This window comes from Apis cerana, linkage group LG6 (assembly GCF_029169275.1).
Source record: "Apis cerana isolate GH-2021 linkage group LG6, AcerK_1.0, whole genome shotgun sequence".
In the NCBI taxonomy this organism is placed as follows: Eukaryota; Metazoa; Arthropoda; class Insecta; order Hymenoptera; family Apidae; genus Apis; species Apis cerana.
This window is the reverse complement of record NC_083857.1, coordinates 955117-978127: the sequence shown is the minus strand read 5'-3', so window position 1 is coordinate 978127 and position 23011 is coordinate 955117. Positions and strand designations below refer to the sequence as shown.

At 18.5% G+C, this 23011-nt stretch overlaps 1 protein-coding gene across 4 annotated transcripts in view; it reads left to right on the top strand.

Annotated features, from left to right (window-relative positions):
• LOC107993453 (5-hydroxytryptamine receptor 1) overlaps positions 1-23011 on the top strand; it is a 386084-nt gene that overhangs the window by 120633 nt on the left and 242440 nt on the right. For all 4 annotated transcript variants that reach the window (XM_062075899.1, XM_062075896.1, XM_062075897.1 and 1 more), the window contains one exon: positions 7069-7376. In XM_062075899.1, the coding sequence (XP_061931883.1) occupies positions 7263-7376 (114 nt within the window). In that variant the 5' untranslated portion in view covers positions 7069-7262. The remainder of the gene's footprint in view (positions 1-7068; positions 7377-23011) is intronic.

Genomic DNA, 23011 nt, shown 5'->3' with positions numbered 1-23011 from the left:
CTTGTTTGGAATGTTCTTGTATCTATTAGTTCGTAGTAGTAATTTAAGCTGGGAGTTAGTTTCATATCTACTCGTGTTTGGAATGAATTCGAAATTTTGTAATTTGCAAAAAATATAGAAACATAAATAGACAACTGATAAGTCGAATTATTTAATATTTTAATTATTGTTTATATTAATAAAAATATTTTTTTTTGTTTTAAGCATTTGATAATATATATTTTTTTAAATATTTATATATGCATAATATGTTCTTTTGATTGAATTTTTTTATAAATTAATCTTTAAATAAATGAAACCATTGCGATTTAAACTATTAATTCAATTGCAGAAATATTTTTCAATAATATATAAATGTTATATTTTTTTCCTGATATTAATTTTTTTTTAATAATTTTATTTGATAATTGAATCAAATATAATCGTAAATAAATTTAATTATATGAAATCTTTAATTATGATATAATATTGAATAATGGAAAAAATCTAAACAGAAATAGAAAATTTATAGTTCTAAACAGCAATATGAAAATATTTAATATAATAAAGCAAACATCTTGTACAATTATTTTTTTTTCAACTCAATTTTTTTAAGTGAATAATTCATATAGATAAATATACATAAAATTAGTAATATTTTATAAAATACATTTTAAAATAAAGTATACTTTAAGATATATTTTCAATAATACATCATATTTTTTACATATTAATTGAATATTTAATTTTATTTTAATTGCATATAAATATGCTAATAATTGCAAATTTATAATGTAATTAATTGAAAATTATAATATAATTAATTAGAGATTTATATAATTCTCTATTATCTTATTGTCATGGAAAAAAATTGATAAAATTAGATAAAATAATTCAATTGATGAATTTATATATTTAAAATATATATTTATAATATATTATAATTATAATATTATAATATTTAAAATTTATTAATTTTTTCCCTAAGATTTTCAAATATATATGTACATAAATATAGGATATATGTAATAATAAAAATATGTAATTATAGAAAGATGTGTTATTTTTAGAATAGTTTTCAAATACAAGAATACAATGAATGTTATGTAACACAATGAAATTATCATAAATTATACCATAATGAATAAAAATCTTGCATAAAAATATTAGAATTTCATTGATTAACGATAGAATAATATTTAAATGCATATAATTTCTTCGTATTTTAACAAATTTTTAAAAAATCCATTTCGAAAATAAATTTTAAATCCTTAAATTTTTCTTTAAAATTTGGAATTATAAATATATAAAAATATGAAATATATTTTATAATTATTAGCGACAATTATAAAAGCAATATTTCTTAATAAAATTTAAAATAGGAATAATTCTGAATGATTATGCTATTAACAGAATCTTAACTTCATGTTTAATCGCAAACGAGCAAAAGATCAAACTTCCACAAACTTCTCTTAGATAATTACAATATCGATTAAAATAAACTAAAAACTGCATCAAGCGTATCGGCATAATAATTTTCCATAATAATAAATAGTTTTCGAAATATCTTTCATAAAATTATTAAAATGATATAAAAACTAGTATTAAATTTCGAGAAAAGAAAAAAACAAAATCAATAATAACAAGTTCGATTTCGATATAAATTGCAACTGTGAATGGAAACTATATTATTGTATATCGCGGTAGAAAAAAAAAACTTGCTTGATTAAAACTGTTATACGCATATTACAGAAACGTTTTGGATGGTCCTTGTGTCACACGATCAATTAACGCCGATGCTCTAGAGATTTCGCGTTCCATGGTTAATTCGTCGTTCAATTCGGAACACAGGAGGCATCGTCAATTCGACTAGCTCGTTTTAACGTCTAATTATAACGTTAATGTATGGGACGATTATGAAGCATAATTACGGAGCGTGAAACGAGATTTTACCGTATGATCTGATTTCGAATGAAATTCTACCGACTTCCAACCGATTTCATTAAATCATTACGATATGATTTTGCATAATAATTATTCAATATACTTGAGAAATCATAAAAAAATTTTTAAGTGAAAGTTTGGAAGTAGTAAACAGAGGAGAATAAATTTTTAATGGATATTAATACTCTACGGAGAAGATTATGTGTATATTTCATTAAGTTGCAATGAGAGGAATGATATTTTAATTGTGTAAAAGATAAGTAGCTTAAAAATAAATGAAAATTTTAAATAAATAGAAAAAGATCGTTAGCTGAAATTTTAAATTGACAATAATTTAGCGATGTTATTATAGTAACATTTTATTCTATTATATTATATAGTATTGAATTATATTATTTATTTATATCAACTTCAAAAATTTTTTAAAAATTATAATTTCTTGAAATTATAATAATATTCAATAATGATATTAAAATAACAAAAAATCTATCATTCAAAGATTTAATTATAAGTCATAAAAGAATCAAAATTTATTAAGATTTTTAAGCGGCAATTATACTTATATTTTTTTGTTAAACAAAAACACAACAACTGGATAATTCTTTTATTTCGAATTTAACTATCAGTAATAATAAATAACTTGAAATGACTAAAAATTTTTATCAATAACAATGTCTTTACATTAAAACTTCAAGTTTATTAATGTAAAAAAATTTTAAAAACTTTAAGAAAAGATATGAAAAAAGTATCATGTATAATTTAAATAAATAAATTCGAAAAATATAATATGAAAACATTATTATGTAATAGAGATATATTATGTATTAAAGATGTATGATTTCGATTTAATAAAATGAGGGGAAAAGAAAATACATAATATAAAATATAAACTAATATAAATACGTAATATATAAATAATAATATATATAATATATAAAATAACATGAAATAGAGAGAAAAAAATTAATAAATATTGAAGAAAATGTATATATAAAATAATTATTAAATAATAATAATAAAGTTCGTTTTATTATCAAATTAATTATCAAATATTTAATTATAATTATATTTTTTATTATTTTACATCTTATTGTTATAATATGCAATTAATATTTCTATAATAATAATAAATTTAAAAAACTTAAATAGTAATTAAATTACGATATCATAAAAAAATATTTTATTTTATATGTCTTTTCTTTTCTAAATTATTTATGTTATCAATAAATTGTTTTATCTAATATAATAATATAATAATAAGTTATCTTATGGTTTTTTCCACCAGAGAAAAAATAATAAATCATATAAATTTTTGGCTTCAAATTTTTGGATTCAATCTCATAAGAAGAGATTTCATTTATTAATTTTCGAAATATTGAATGACAAACAGTTCAATCTAATTAATATTCAGGGAAAACATTTGCCAATATATATAATATATATAGTATATTTGTTTTACTCGAATTTCTTCAGTTTCCAATTTTCGATGCATTTTCATTTCCTCCATTTGGTGAGAATGGTAGCGGGCATCGCCATTATGGAGTCCGGTGTTGGGAGCTTCCTTTAAATTAGAGATAAATTTAAGGTCAAGTGGACCGCGATCGAATTTAACTATCAGGATGTGTTCTAGAATTAATGAGACTAATGTAGCGTAACACCAATGATTCCAGAGACTTTCAGATTACTATTCCATTTAAGATCTTATTAGATAATGAAACCAAATCGAATCGTTCTGCTTCTTGTTTCAAAATAATGGATAATAGATTAAAAAGATTTAGTTTTGCTAGCAATTGCATAAATTTTATCAATTTATATTTCGGTACAAAATGAATTAAAAAGTATCAAAGTAATATTTTTATAAAAATATAATTAAGTCTGATTTATAAACAATTATATATTCTATGTAAAAAAACTTTAATTCTTTAGTAGTAGAAAAAAAATTTGAAACAATAAAAAATTTTGGATGAATTATTTAAATTTTTTTTTAACATATTTTCAAATGTTAATATTTCAATTTCATAAAAACTAATATTGATATATCAAATTAGAAATATATTCATAAAAAAGAAATAAAAATAAAGTTTAAAAACAATATTTTTTTTAACTATTTATCTGGTTTATTTTATCACTAACATTTTTATTTTATTTATTTTATTTTATTTATATATATTCATAAGTTATTGAACATTTAATATATATTTAAATGTGCATTTAAATATATATTTAATATATTTAATATATTTTTTACAGACAAATGTATACAGTATACAGTATACAGATTTTAATATATAATAAAATTCTGTTATAAAAGAAAATTTTACATAGTGTTTGATTATTCGAACTAAGCTGAGTTTCTATTATGTAAACTATCATTGAATATCACTTATGAGCGACTTTACAATATAATATAATATGATATAATTGTTCATATATGATATTTAATGATTCAAAATATAAAAAATTTATAAAAAAAATTTATGGAAGTTTTAGAAAAATAATATTATATAGTATTAAATAATAAATAAATTAACAAAACAATTATGTTTCCTATAAAATAGTTAATTTAATTATTGATTTGTAAAATTAAATATTTTGTATAATATTATTTAATATAATATGTTTAATATTATATTATAATCATATAATTCATGAAAAATATAAAAAATTTTGAAAAAATGTTTGCCTCCAATTTTTCATACATAATTTCATAATTTCAGCAAAATTCAGTTTCGGTCCAATTTATATTGCAATCTTTTAATTCGTATATTCAATTCATATATCTCTTTCAAAAATTTCTTTTTCAAAATTGTTATTTTGAGATTTCCAAAATTTCAATTATAATTTTATATTCAAATATATATAATTTGAATAATTTTTTTTACGTTTTGAATAAACGATACAATTTATTTATAATTATAAAAAAATTATTATTGTCAAGAATTATTATTTAATTAACAAGACTAAGAAAAAAAAGATTTTTTCCTAGTTACAAATAATTATTTCTAGTTGTTAATCTGAAATTAAGACTTCATATCCACAGAAAATTGAAATGATCAAGGAATGAATTATGCTATGAAATATCATAAAATGCCAAGAAAAACTATTATAATTGAAGATTTAAAGTTCCAAAAAGATTCATATCAAATAATATTTAATGTATTCAATTAAAAGAATATAAAAAATAAATAAAAAAATTTAATATATCAGAAATCTATAAGTTACTAATGTGTAGTATATTATTACATATAATTTATTGCATATAATAACTATAATATTTAATTCAAATGTACTCTAAGAACCACAAAATAATGTAACTAATATACACTTATAATATTAAATTTCACCGACAGAAATTATAGTTATTACTTCTTCTAGCCTTCTCATCGTAATAATTTCAATCAAATCTATAGAATAATACGATTTCGAAAATGAAATATAAACATACCAAGAAATATAGTACTATGAACCACATTTGAGATCAGAGAACCTCAACCATAATAACCTCAAAGTTTAAATACTCAAATATACATAATTATTATTATATATATATATATATATATATTTTAGGAATAGTAAATAAATTTCATTTCACTTTTAAGTGTTAATAGTAAAAATTTAATATTATTTAATAAATTTAATTTTTTTTATTATTTTAATATAATTTAATTTTTCGTAAAATTTTGCAATATAATTTAATTCTAAATTTCTATACAATGTTATATTAAATAATTTTTGCTATAAAATTTTTATAATATGTTAATTATTATTTATAATTTATATTATAATTATTATTTATAATTTTATATATTTTTAAATATATTTCTATATAATTTTAAATTTAAATAATATATTAATACAAATCTAGATAAAAATATAAAATTTTTCCATTTTCTGTCTGTTTTTCGCTTTTTAAATAATATGTATAATATATTTAAATATTTAAATGACAAAACAAAAATTATAAAAAAATTATTCAAGTTTTTTTTTTAATTAAAAACAATTATTATATTTATTTTAAAAGAAAATTAATATAAATCTTAAAAAATTATTTATTTAAGATAAAAATAATTAAGAAATTATATTATTATTTGTGTTTACATTTCATTTGTTTTCCAGTTGCATTTAAAAATTCATTCAAATCTATTAAATATCATCATCATCAAGTTTTCATCTTCGAAGACAAGCAAAATTGAAGACAAAGTATAATATTGAATAATTTCAGATGTTCGAATAATTCAAACGAGAATACAAATTTGGTTTCAATATGGTAGCATAATATAATAATAATATATAATAATATAATATATTACTCTCGCATTTTTTCTTAATTTATATTTGCATTCCTATTGTAACACTGTATTTTCAAACTGAAAGTATTTTCTAACTTGATAATAACAGTAAAAGCAATTAAAATCATAATTAACTAAACTTGAAAATTAATCACACTCTCATGTCACCTCTTATTTTCTTATTAATTTGTACTATTTTCTCAATAAACATAAAAATCAAATAAGGAAGAAATAAAATTAATACATCTATTTAATATATTTATTTTAATATATATTATAAAGAATTTATAATTTTTGAAACTAAATAGTTTCAAAAATCAATTTCATCATCGTTAATTGCATTGTTTTTATTTTATTTCGATTAAATTTTGTGTTCGATTAACTATTTAATAATTGAAATCTATATATCTTAAATTAATTTCATAAATAATAATTTTACATATTAGTAATAGTAGTATGTAGTAGTATTCCATAATAGTATGGAATAACGACATTCAATTGTGTATAAAATATAATTTTAAAATCTCAATTATATATATGCGATCATTTTTTTATTTCTTATAAATTTTCTATTACATCAATCATAATGTACAAAGTATTTCTAAGTTATCCAAGTAACATCTAACCTTTTCGAAACAATCTGAATTTCTCAAATAGAGTATTTATTTACCTCACTCCACCGAAATACATCTACATCATTACAAATTCCTAATTTGTAATCAAATTCCAATCTTATTCAAAAACAGTACACAGCACTTTATACATTCATATTTCACACATCTATCCAACTACCTCATTTCTACACATCTTCAATCTCATTTCTTCAATAAAACTAATCATCGGAACATGATTTCAGCTTTGCGAGAGTTGGATGGTGCGAACTATAACAACGAATGGTTGAGGTAGATCGTGGTTCGTGGAATCGAGAGAAGATTTCCATGCACGAATTCCTTCCTGGAATCCTATGGTCGAGAGAGGAGAGAAAGAGCATGACGTAGCCGTCGACTTTGGGGGGCGCTTCGGATGCTCCGGACTGCCGATTAGTCTCGTATGGAGGGGAAGGACGCAATCACCACTGAAGACACCCTGCTTCTAAACCTGACCACACAAAACAGCTTCCTCCAAAGATTTCCCGGCAAAAACTCGCCTTATACGGCCACCCAGGTAAAATTAACCTCGATGATTTTTTTTCCCCTATATAAATCGTGTAATTTCGAAATAGCGAAATAGCATTTCGATATTTATCTGTGTAATTAAAATTGATATTGATGGAGAAAGATTTTTATTCCATGTGTATATAAATGCGTTGCTGTGAAATTCTATGGAGCGACGTAAAGAATTCTTTTTCTTTGCCCTTTTATTTTAAGTTGCAAATATATTGATTATGATATTACATCTATATGTTGAACTAATACGTTAATTCTTTAACGTATCTAAATGTTATCATCCAGGTTTGCATATTCACTTACGAATCATTAATCATGGCAATCATCGAAATAAAAGCAATCTCTTTAATATTTACTTATATATAATTAATAACAATTATAATCGTTATTATATTTAAATGTATAGATATTTTAATTCTAAGAGAAAATAAAAATCTATATATTCAAACACATTGGCTTAATGTATAGAGATGAAATTTATTATTAGAAATATAGTATTCTAATTGTAGAACAATATGAATCAATAAATTGTAATTGAAGTTAATTATTATAAAATTACTTTCATTCGTTTATTAAATTATTATATACAATACAATTAAGTGATAATCGATAATAGATAAAATTTTTAGAATTCAACGTTTTCAGGAATTGTGTACATTCATCTGTATGCAGTTTTAGAAGCTTTTATATGGCGCTCCAACTTTAACATAATCATAAGGTCTTAAGATCTTTGTATTCAGATAAAGCACTTCTCTAAGAAATTTCAGAATGCTTAGAAGTAGAATGTATGTATCTTGTTATATATCTTGCTATGTTTTTGTTACTAGGTTTTCGTGCTTGCTTTTCTTATCATGCAATATTATATGAATAGAATAATATAAACAATCTTTTTAGCCAATTAAATTATACTATATCCTATATCCTATATCTATCATAGTGTTAGAAAATGGATATAAAAATACAATCAATCTTGAATTCCTTTCAACAGAAATCCTCCTCACCAATGCAATAATAATTTTAAATATATAATTATTTGCGTATTTGTACTTTACAAATATTTTTATGTATCTATTATTGCTACTAAAATTCTATTTAAATTTAATTATTTAAATATCTATTTAAATTTAAATTGTATGACACAATCGAAACATGATAGATAATTTTTACAACTAAATTCGGATTCAACATACGAAAATACATAAATCGTTCCATTCTCAAATAACAAAATATGTTTTATTATATTTGTATTATTATTTTGTTGCATTTATTTTTCTTATAAATAATTCACATTATTAATAAAAATGTAACTAAAAGGGAAAGAATTAATGATCATATTGGAAAGATAGTTTTTAAGAATGAGTCCTTCCGAAGCCGCGTTGCAATATGTAAGGACTATGATCTTTGCAATCATTTTTTCGGTTTATAATGTGATTTATGAAATAGCCATTGTTATTGTATTTGGAACTATTGAGAGTCTGGAACAATCGTAAATTATTACTAAGAAATTGGAACACAAAACTATTGAGAATGCTAAAGCTGTTTAAAAGTAATAGAAATTAGAGCTATCATAATTCAATAAATCGTTTCATAAATCAATGTTTGATTTTTGTTCTTAATAGTGATAGAAGATCGATAAATTCGATTAAAACAAAAGATAATCTCACAAAGACAAGTCTAATATTGGCCAAATTATCTCATTAACTATCTTTTGTTCTAAATGAACTTTATTCTATAGAGATATAATAGAATTGTTTTTTAATCACTCAGATCATTACAATCTGTATGATTAAAGACATGTTGGATGATATTTCCTTTGTTTGTATTCATCAGATTATTGATTACGTGTGTACAGAACGACCAAGATAATTAATGATTTACTTTGTTATTCTGAATAAAATGGTTATGATTCATTTAGATGGTTTGATGGGAATATTTGTGAAACTTATGGAGTTAGTTTAATAAAACTCTACAGATTTATGAAACTATGATATTACCTGAAATCTTTATATTGATATTTAGATCAAGAATTATTAATTTTTTCTTTAAAATAATTTTTTTTAAAAATTCTAATTTATTAAAAAAAATTTTTTTTAAATATTTTTTTTTAAATTTTAAAAAATGATTTCATTTATTATAAATAATTGAGGTATTGAATATTTGAGATTTTAATATATTTAAAAGTATAGATCTATTCTCTTCTAATTTTAACCCGATAATAAAATAATAAAATAAATAAATATACAAAATGTTAACATATTTATAGAATAATTTTAAACATTAAAATGAATATAAAAATTAATATACAAAAATTTTGATTGAGTTTTTAAATTATAAGGAATTTAAGATGAAATGAAATAGAAACAGAATGTGATAGAAATAAAACTGTCTATTTTTTTTCATGTTTCATTTTATTTAACACGAATATCAATTATAATTTAATAAATAAATATTAACTAACATTTTTATATGTTAATTTTTATTTTTCTTTTATAATCGTTCCTTCAAAGATATATAAATATATTAACAAACTACTATATTTAATAATTGATAAAATTGTAATTTTGCTTTTATTTTATTACATTTCTATTTTGTTTTTTGTAATTATTTCATAGTAAATTTTTTATAGTAAATCGAAAATTTTTAAAAAAATTTTAATTATTCGGATTTATGCAATTGTTATTGGTTAAAATTTATAATACATATATAAAGTATAATATATATATAAAATATGAAGCTCATCTAGAAGTAATTGTCTTAATAATTAACTTCTGATTAACTTTATCAGAGATGATGAATGAAAAATGATATGTTGATTTTAGTTTAGTAAGAAGCAGTTTGTACTTAATAATTTTCAATTTTTTTCATTTATATATTTTAAAATATTTTTCATATTATGTATTTTATTAAGTAATATTATATATATTGAATTTAATGCTATGAAATCTTACATATATGATTCTTATTTTTAAAAAAAAGAAAATAATGAAAATTTTTAACATATTTTCATACGAATACTTAATTATTAATTATCCCATTGATTAAATTTTTTTTTATAATTCTTTATGATTTTTAAAGAATATATTAAATTATATATGTAACGACGTTTCTGTGCAATTGTAAACTGAAACTATCTTACAAGATTAGTCCAAAATCCATTTAAGTTTCTCTTGCCTTTGACAGTGTGGATACTGTCGATATTGAAGGAAGATCATTGGCCAAAGACTAATGTAAAGACCATGAATAATTATGTTTGGTATGTTTGCAATAAAGTGCTGTCAAAGGTAATATGTCACGATGAACTTGCGGCTTCGAAAGTTTGAGAGTTCGTACTATTCTATTATATTATATATAATAATAAATATAATTATTTTAATTCATGTAGGCCAAAAAGATCGAACTAATTTTATTATGAATGGATCTATATAAATAGTTGTATAATTTTTGTTACGATAAAATTATGACAAGTATAATGTTGAATTAATTATTTTATCAAGACAAAATGTTTATGAAAAAATAAAAATATGAAAAATTATTTAAATATGGCTTACGAATCAAATTTAATTATTTTTCTTAAAAGGATATATATGTAAATATAAATGCTTTAAAATTTTCAATTTATTTATTTTATATTATTAAAAGATATCATAAAAGATTATTTAAAAAAATAATTTAAAAAAATAATAAAATAAAAAACTTCTCGAATATTCTAGAATAAGATAATTTTTTAATATGTTATATTTTCAATCGAATATATAATTACACAATTGAAAATCAATTATATCTAATCGATATTCTGTCAATTTTTGATTCTTTTCAATCTCTATTCGTTATTCTATAATTTTCAAGATAAATTCATTATTTTAATTAATTTGAAAAATAATCATTATTTCGAATTTTTATTTTTTTATTTGAATGCGGTTGTTTTAATATTTTTATTAATTTTTCATTTTTTATTAAAATTTTTTTAAAATAAAAATATTTAAAATTCAAAAAATTTATATAATGAAATCTTTAAGATTATAAATCTTTTATTTAATTTTCTTAAATCTGATCTCAAAATCTTATCTTATATTTTTCATTTTTATTCTTCTGTGCAAACATAAATCCTATATAATTGTATTATATTTTACGAAACACTTCTTTTTCATTACGTTATTATAAAATCAGTATCTTGCATTTTATTATAATTTCTTCTGTTCCTTCAAAGAACCAGTATGAAAGTATAAAATAACAAACTTCTTAACTTTCATTATATAAATATTATTTTCCTTTATTTAGTTTACAATATTTTTCTCATATTTCGCTTCATATTACAAAATAAAATTTGTTCTGTGAAACATCTTATTACAAAGAGTTGTTTGGATATTTATCGAATCTCCTGTAAATAATTAAATCTTTTGAATTCATAAAAGATAAGCAACGATAACAAATACATGAGAGCACGAAACCTTAATTCGAGAGGAATTTTGAAAATGAATATTATTGATAGAAATTGGATATTTATGAGAAATTTATATCTTTTTTTATTAAATAATTAAGAGAGTTTTCGAGTTTTTTGTAAGGAAAAATAAAAGATAAAAAAAATGTAAAAAAACGAATTTTTATTTTTTAAAATAATTATTTTTATTCTACTTAATTGGAAAGAAAAATATAAAATTATAAAAGTCACAATTCTAGGAAATACTTCTTCGATACTATTTTTATTTTTGAAATTAAATAATGGAGATTAAATATTAAAATTGATTGATGTATAAAAAATATAAACAATTTTTAGATTTAATAAAAGTTATAGCAAAAATCATAATTGCAAATTTGAACATTTTCAATCATGTATATCTCATAATAATAATAATAATAATAACGTAATTTTGATGAAACTTTGTCCACGTATAATAACTTGCTTAAAGGCATATTTTAAACTAATAATAAAATAAAATTTTTTGTTTTAATAATCGTATAAAATCTTTTTTAACATCTTAGAAAAAATTCAAATTATTTAATCCAATTTTAAAAAAATTGGAAATATATAATATCCGAATATTATCATTCACTATATTCTAAACTAGCATATAAGAATAGATTCTATTATTTTTTTAATTTTAGATTTCTTTCTATAGAAATATAATTTTCTTTTTATAGAATATAATTTTCTAGAAATGTTTTTAAAATTGTTAAAATTATCTTTGTGAATTGGGCGAAAAAAACACATTTAAACTAACTTATTCTTATTATTATATATATATTATTATATATATTATTATTATTATATAATATATATATTTATATATTTATATACTTTTTATATTTTATGTATTATAACTAATTCGAAAATTTCATTACAGTGCAATTGCAAAATCTAAGGATTTCGACGAAACTTCTATGATACGCATCACTGTTCTTCTGAACTTTGTAATTAGTTCTATAATATGATGGATTAAGGAATAATTCTTGCGAGAAATTCTTCTTAAGCAAATTATCATTATCGTGTCAATTAATATTAAATTGAAGAAAAGAAAAAAATAACTCTTTGATGAACAATAAATTCAGATAAATGAATTAAGATTGTAATTCACGTATCAACATTATATCAAATTGATATCAACATTTTCATACTTACTCATCATTTAACAATATTAATCAGAATAGCAACATTTGAAAGGATCTGATACAAAAGGAAGCTATGATACGATGATAATATTATTTTTTATAAAAAATATTTCATAAAATGTATACAAATAAAAATTGCATAAATAAATAATACTATAATTTCTAAGTAACTTTATAGTAAGTTTATTTTTTAGTAAATCTATTATGAAAATGGATTTGGAATGCATTTAAGAATGTATTTCGCAAAATATTTTGAATTTTACTTTCTATATATTCTAAAAATTGAAATCAAACAGAAGCTTCACAAAACTTATTCTTATTATAAAAATTTATTTAAAGCTATTTTACTTGATAAAACATATGTTTTTTATTTTTATTAATTTGAGAAATTTTTGAATTTATTTTTGAATTTAAATATTATAAATAATAATTAATGGAAAGTTATTTTTATATATATATTATTTTTATTTTATATTTTTTTATATTATTTTTATATATTTTTTATCGCTATCTTTTTGTGATTTTTTACATTTTTTTTGTAAATATTATGCAGTTAATGATAATATAGAAATTATATTTTTTATTTTTGTCATTCTTTAAAATCGCATTTATATATAATAATTAAGTAAAAATTCCGACATGATTTTCTTTTGTACAAAAATTAAAATATAAAATAACAAAAAAATTATTCACATATATACAATAGGAATTTTGTTACATAATTATAAATCAATACATAATAATTAAATACCAATAAATATTAGAATTTAATTAGAATTTTCATTTTTCATTATTTTATGACATAACTTTTTTTTGTTTTGGATTTATTTATACATGATTAAAATAGATGTCTATAAGCAACTTTTGAATAACATAAGTATTTTAAAAATTCCTATAATGTAATTTAAAAATTGTGCTAATCTTTGAAATATGTTTTGTTTCAGTTTTTAAAGCCTATTTTTTACAATTCTAAGAAGAATTATTTTTCGTATTTGATTAAAATTTTACACTTATCGCATTCCTTATTGGAATCATAAAAACTTTTGAAATTATAACTTATTTAATAAAATTATAATGAAATTATAACTTATTTAATAAAAATTTTTTATTTTAATGAAAAATTTATTTAATGAAAAAAAATTTTGTTAGGATATTATACTAACCGATTTTACCGATTTGATCGATTTTGGTATACTGCAAAGGAACATATTAATAACAGTGATATCAATGATAATTTCTTTTAAATTCAAATCAGTATGACTAGAGTAAAATTTGTTTAGTATTTTTAATAATATAGCAATTAATCATATTTGTATAACTCTAAATCTCATATAATATTGTTTTAAATAACACAGAATCAATTATTCATATTATTCAATGATTATACATATTATATATATTATGTTACTAATGACAAAGAGAATATGATAAAATGAGAAAAAGATAAACATTTTGTCTGCAAACAACAAGCAATACTTTGAAATATTTAAGTTAGTAGCAAAATGATACGAACTCATATCAATGTGTTATTAATTGGATGCACTTCCATTAAAATATACATATATAATGCTGTGAATATGCCGATATCAATCACATGTCGCCGTTTCAATGCAGTATTATTAAATGAGTTTTAAGCAAATTATAGAAATGGAATTAAAATTTAATAAGTTACAAATACGATATTTAAATGATTTTTACAATTTTATATTCACAAATTTATATCATAAAAATTAATTTTCTATTTTTATAAAATATATTTTATTATACTTATTTTATTATTATATTTTCAATATCTTTAATTTATACTTTTTTTCATATTATAATTCATAGAAAGTTAAATATTTCCAAAAATATTTTAAAATAAAAAATAATAATATAAAAAGATTAAATAAAAATTATTCTTCTTAATAAATAATAAAATTCTTAATAAAATTTTTTAATTATTTTATTTTTAAGTTAATAGATATTATATTGTATAAATAATGAAATAACAAAAATCTTTTATTATTAAAATATTCTTAATATTTTTATCATTGATTTTTTTACGAATATTTCTTAGTTTCTAAATATCTATATGTATTTCATTTATTTTTATATTTCTATAGAAAAATTGTAGATACATTGTTCATATGAACGCTCAATCTATCGATTTGTTTCTTCGAAACAGAAAGAAGTTCTTATTGAAACACAAAGTCTTTCAGTTTCTTATTGAAACACAAAGTAATGAAATAACTTTCAATTAAAAAAATAATCCATAGAAACTTTCAAGTTCAAACAATTTACTGAGTTTGATTATATTTTATGTAAAAAATTGAATATAAAATATCTTTATTTCTATATTTTTATATGAAAATTATTTATAAAAAAATTTTTTACTAATAATAAGTATAATATTTTTCTTCATATCTTATATTGACAAATGAAAGAATAATAATTAAATTATAAATATTAATAATTAAATTAAAAGAATAATAATTTTCTATTTATAAAAATTTTTTTTATAATTTTAATATAAAAACAAAAAAGTATTGATAAAAGATTCCGACAATTATTTTACAGTAATTTCATATTTTAAATGTAATTATTAAAATCTATTAAATATAAGGAGATAATATATATTTTTCGTATCTGAAAAACTATCAAAAATTTTAATGATAAATAATTACTTTTTACAATACTTTTTACAATACAATAATTATTTTTTAAATCGTCTATTTTGAATCTTTAAATTCTAAAATTTTATTATTTGTTAACAATTAATATAATATTTTATTATAATATAATAAGTTAAATGCATATAGAAAGGAGATGGAAAGGAGATATAGACATTTAATAGAAATAGAAAATTTTCTTTATAACACTTCAAATCATTTTTTTTCCATTGAACTAATTGATTGCATGTTCGAGAGATTGTTCGAGAGAAATCTGACATTTATCGCATCATTAATACGTATTATATTAAGACATATTTTTCTTCACAACTATTTCCTGGATTATATTAAGTGATTATATTAAGTGATTATGCAATTTCGGTCGATTCAATGAAATAAAGAGTAATTTTGATAACGATTGATATAATATCGAATAACGTTCTGATAATATTCAAATACGTAATTTAAATGGTTTATATCAATGATTGATTATTTTAACTTTAAAATATAATTAAAAATAGGATGCCTTGAAATATCAAATAGAAATGTTGGAAATGATAAGTGATCATATGTATATCGAGTTTTTTCCTTGAATTTGAAGATAAATTATTCACGTGCTTACCAGGTATCCACTTCATTTTGATAAAATATTTCAGTAAATTTATATTAAAATCCTTGAAATACACATGTGTGTTCGAAAACGAATTTAGCAAATTATACAAGTACATCTCTTTTATTATTACAAATATATAAAATAATTTTATTTTACTTATATATAAATATAAAATATATAAATATATATAAATATATAATATATAAATATATCAATATATAAATTTATATATATTATATAGTATATAAATATTTATATAATATTTATATACTATTATTGTAAATTTAATAATAAAACGTGATGAATATTCACATAAAACATTAGATAGATTCAATATTTTTACTTCTTTTTCTACTTATAATTTATTTTCTAACAATTATAATAATATAGAGTAAGTTATAATGTATAATTTTTAAAATAATATAGAATAAGTTATAATGTATAACTTTTAAAATAATATGGAGATATTTTACAATTTAAAAACATTTTTTTAAATGTTTCATATTTTAAATCAAAATGTCTTATAGAATATGAAAATGCAAAATTAATAATTTTATATTTAATTTATTTTTATCAGTTTATTCATTAATATTCAGTAATATTAAAATAAATTCCAACATTATTTTTTTTAATATTAATTACAAATTTATCATTTGAAAAATCAATAATTTTGTTTTTATCCATTATATAAGATTTCATAATAATATTTACTATTTCTATATATATAATATGGAGATGTAAAGAAAGAGATTAAAGAAAAATTAAAAGAAAATTTAAATAAAGAACATCAAGATTGATTGCCTAATAATAAGTTAAATCATTAATAAAATTGTATATATATATATTTATATGTACATAGGAAAGGAAGACATAACAGTAGAAAAAAATTTCTATTTTGCCAATTATTGTTTGTTTCTGATATTATGGTATATTGAAGTAATAAATTTAGTATTTATCAAAAAATTGTGAAACTATGTGAATAAATATTTTTTCTTAGATTTTATGTTTTAATACTCTGTTTATATTAATTATCTATAAATATTAAATTAATATTTTAAAATTTACTTGTTAAACTACTTAAAATAGTATATTTTTTTTTATATAAATAATTTCAAATAGAAGAATATAAAAGTCAAAATGAGTATTTGACAATATTATCTATAGTTTAAATTTTATTTCTAAGTTTTTATTATTTCTCTAAAAATTTAAATTATTCTTTTATTGAAAAAAGCAATTTTTATATTGATTAAATTTATAAATATATTAAAATTTTAATTATTTAAAAAAATATTTAGTTTATTATTAAAATAATAAGAAAGATAATCAATATTTTATAACTTTCTTGATATTGTATTATTTTATTTACTAAAATAAATAAAATATTAAATTATTTAAGTTATAAAATATAAAAAAAATATAATATTTTATTAACTAAAATAATTTTAAATAGTAATATTTTTGTAATTCATTGTTTTTTGTTTTTTAATTTTTATAATTCTAGTAATAATTAATAAAACCTAATTTCATCATGGTGCTAGTTAATTAATATAAATTAATATAAATTAATATAAAAGATGTAAAAAAAAATAATATTAAAATATCTTTAATATTATTTTATTATATTTCATTATCTTTAATCATTTATTTAAATAATTATTATTTAGATTATTAAGTACAACAATTCTCATATTTTTATCAAAAATTGATAATAATCATAATCTGATCTCATAATCATATTTTTATTAAAAATTGAAAAGTAAAAAATTGGTTTAATTCTATCATAATATGTCATTTTTAATTTAGAAAGCAAAATATCTCGAAAACTCAGCTATTAAAAAAAAATATTTTAAATAATAATTTTAATTATTCATATTTGATATTGAACATTAATTTTCGCCAAAAAATCGAATTTCACTGTAAAAAGTTTCTATATAAAATTTCTTTATAAAAACTAATTTGATTATAGTATAGCTATATGATTTTGACTCATATCTTTTGTTTAAAATATTTTTCCCTATAAAATATTTGAGATTTTAGTATTTTGGTATTCTCTAGTAAATCAAAATGATGTATTCTAATAAATTCAATGATGTGACCAATTTATTTTTATTTTTATTCTATAATCAATTTAGCAAAAAATTGAAAATAAATATAGAAATAATCATTAATTCTATCACAAATATATTATTTATTCATTTTTTCATAATTTTCCGCTATAATATTTTGTTTATTATTTTATTTTTATTCATTGTATGCCAAGTCATTTTAAAAATCAAGATTGAGAGAATAAAATTAATTTACAATGAAAAAAAATTTTGAAAATGTTTTGCATTTTTTGTATGATAATATCTTGAAGAAGTAAGTATTTATATATATATGAATATTTAGTTTTACTTTGCATGAGATTATATTTGATATGTATATAAATGTATATAAAATATAATGTATATAATATGTAAATCTATGTACAAAAACAAGACATCTTGGCACGATTTATATTCTTTTTGATTCGAGATTTTGTATTCGTCTATTCATAAATTGGAAATTTCAATACATGGAATACGTGAACTTTTTTTTAAATATACTTGTATACATAAATAATACACAAGCATATTTAATAAAATTATTATAATATAATATTGTACAAAATGTAAATAATAAATATTATTATAAAGTTAAAAATTAGAATTAAGTCTCAAAACAGATGAGCGAATTTTGTGTTCAGAGTTTGTTTTTGTCGCGAGTTTTATGCATTTTACCAATACATTAAATTATACATACAGAAAATACGTACGAATAAACATGTGATTTCTTTCATATTCCTAGTAAATAAAAATTAACGGTTGTTTTTCACCATAACATATATACTTTTGCAGTGCGTTTATATATATTTATATTTACACATTATATTCAATTTAAAAAACAATATTTTTATTTGCTATTATATGTACAAATGATCGTTATTTAATTCATTACTTTGCCATTACATGAACATATATTTTTGTTTGATAAAAATTATAAAAAGAAAAGTAGGAAAAATAATAAGAAAAGTAAATCATTAGCAATTGAGCTTAAAAAATAGAAAAAATTGATTAACTTATACAATTTCTGATCATAAATTATTTAATATTTTTTTATATTTTTGATATTATTACATAAATTTCATATTTTTTTAGAAAATGGTTTTAACGGTTGAAAAATTATATTTATTGTATAAAAAGTTAAAAAATCATTTAATAGAAATCATGATCATTGATATAAAATATACGTTTACTTTATAAAATCAAAGAAAATATATTAAGAAATATAAAGAAATCTAGAGGTTATTAAAAAATATTATAAAAGTTGTTGATATTTTTACATTTCTAAAATTAGTGAATTAATATAATTTTCATAATATTGAATGCAATACATCTGTCATATTTTTATTATAATTTCGAAAGTATTTAATTACATATTAATTTAATACAATATTATAATAATAATTATTTATAATATTTATTAATTAATATTAATTATTAATATTAATTATTTATAATTTTTTTATTTTATTATCTATTATTCATTATCGATTCAGGATATAAAAGAATATAAAAGCAATTTAAATATTAATTGTTTTTTTCTAAATTATAGTTTTAAAAAAAATATAATTTAAAAAAAAAATAAAAACTTGATAATCTTATACTTATGTTTCTTCTGTTCAAGAAATAAAGGTAGAAAGTCACAAAACTTGTAGAATATTCTAAAAATTTATGGTTATTAATTCGTTTAAATTTATAATAAATATACATAGGAATTATTTATACATAGTATATTTATACATTATACATTATTTATACATAGTATATTTATTATATAAATATATATATATATTATATATATGATTATACATATAATAAATATATATAAATATAATATATTTATTCTTTTATCTGATGTATTTTTATTTAGCATCATTTATAACAAAAATAACATTTGATTATATAATTTCATTTGGTATTCAATATTAAATTACAATTATCGATATTATAAAAGTTAAAAGAGAAAAGTTATTTCAAATATTTTATGTTTATATTATATAATATATTTTATGTTTAAAAAATTAAATAAAATTTCAAATGAAAAAATATTGTATTTTATTTGTGATTTATACTTAAAATAAAATCATCTTCTTTATAATTATGATATAATTAAATTAAGAAATTTTATAAATTAAAATTGAAAGAAAATTTTCTTGCAAATTTATATTTCATTTTATTTCATTATAAGAATATATCTTTATAAGAAATATATTTTTATTATAATACATCTTCATTTCTAAAAATTTTATATATTATTTAGCTTTGTTGTTTATGTTCTATTCGTAAAAAAATAATTTTTTATTATTTTATTACTTTACAGCAAATTGTGAAAAATGTTAAATTAATTCAATCTCTTCATTATATCAGTTAATTAGAATTTGCTAATTCTCTACGAATTTTTATAATTATTTTTATAAATTTGAACTCTTTTTAACTATTCAACTAAAAAATAAATATATTCTATATTCTTATAAACTATACATTTTTATTCAATCCTTCTATTAAACTTTTTAATACCTTTCTAATATATAATCAAAAATATTGTTCAATAATATTTATACTATACTCTCTTACAAATATTAATCTTTATTTAATCTTTATTAAGTCTTTATTTATCATATATATATATATATATATATATATATATATATATATATATATATATATATATATATATATATATATATATATATATATTATTTAGCTGTAGCATTCTTAAGTATTTTAAATATTATAATATGTTTCATTCAACTAATCACTAACATATTTGTTAAGGATTTATTAAGAATTAAATCAAGATTAACTTGTGAAGCGACTGAACAGTTTGAATTTTGTTTTCAATAATTTAATAATAATTTACGTTTTGCGTTTTCCAAATTTTGTATAGCAATCTAATTAAAATATTACAGCAATAATTTTCATAAGTCACTTGCGCGCCTAATGCTTTGCGACGGATCATCATAACATCAATCGCAAGAAACTTGATCTCCACCTGCTGTGACGCAACTCCTTCGAAATCGCCCTCCAACGCGATTATTGATTTCTCTAAAATTTACATTTTCACGGAAAATAATAATTTTTTAGGAAAAACCAAGACTCGTAACAGTATTCAAAATCAGATAGAATTTGCATACATATATCAAAATATAATTAGAATCAAATTATAGTCAGTCATCAATCAGCTGCAAATAATTAGAATAATTATTCCCAAGCTCACAATATAAATAATTGTACAGTTCTACAACTATAAATGATTTTTCAAATACCATTCAGGCATTCCATTTGTGCAATATTAAAATCATTAAATTAGATTTTAATAATACTCATTAACCAAATTAAAACCTCTATATTCTATTTTTATAAAATATTTTTTTTGTTCTACTCTATCATTTTCTCTTCCTCTATTTAAATATGTATTTATATAAAAATTCTTATTCAAAAATTAGAATAAAAAAAATAAAATGATATTCACATATGTAAATGAACTTGAAAAAAAAGAAAAATGGACTTAAGTTAATTTAGCTACAAAATATAAAATTCTTTTAATTGAAATTTTTTTAGTAAAATAACATCGGTATGCGATCGAATCGAAACAAACTGCAAAATATGAATTATAATAATTGATTTTCAATTTAAGCAAATCACGCTGTGATTTAATCTCTCTGTTTCTCGAATTTCTCACTCTTCTCGGTTTTGAAACGTATCGCTTTTATCAGTGAATAATAACTTTGAAACTCAATGATGCATATATATATATATTTTTTATGTATATATGTATGATGTATATATATATATATATATTCATATTTTTTTACGATGAAAATGCTCGACAACATGATAAATATAAATAAGAGGTTACGAGCGCGATGGTATCGCGCGATGTGTAAGATTATCCTAAATTAAATTGTACATTTTGCATGGTGGTTTTCAGTTTAATTACTATTATAACATTATTTTTTTTTATCATTGAATATTTCTGGTATGTCAATTTTTCGTGGGTGTCAGTTATTAATATAGTTCTTGATCGATATATATAATCTATTATTATTTATTTCAATGAAATGTAATATTTATTAAGATTAATTCTGTTTTATATTAAATCATTTGTCCGATTTGCTGTAACGAGCATTAGATAAAATCTTTATTAAAGTATTGAAAATACAGAATATTATTTTTTAGTATAAAAGAAGTGAAAAAATAAATATAAAATAAAACGTTTTTATTAAATTTCAAGCTTCGTTTTCGGGAAAATTAGAAAAATTATTTTTTATTTAATATAATAGTAGTAAACTTGAGGATCCAGATTATATTTCAAATAGATTATTTATATAAATTAATATATTTTTATTTTATTATTAACGAATTCAATTTTGATTATATTTAAATTTAAATAACTAAATATTAATATTTTAAATAAATAAAAAATATGTTTACATGATAAAACAAATTTGCCATTAATTATTTTTCATTATAAATGCAATAACAACTATTATTTATTATGCTTATAACTAATTTAATCAAATATTGTCGTTTGTGGGAAAAAATAGAATACTTTCTCATGGTTGACATGAAAATAATTCTAATTTTTGATTTGATGATTGATATCATTTATTTATTTTTCATCAGTATACAGTATTTTAGAATGTAGTAATATAAAAGAAGATAAATTTACATATAAATA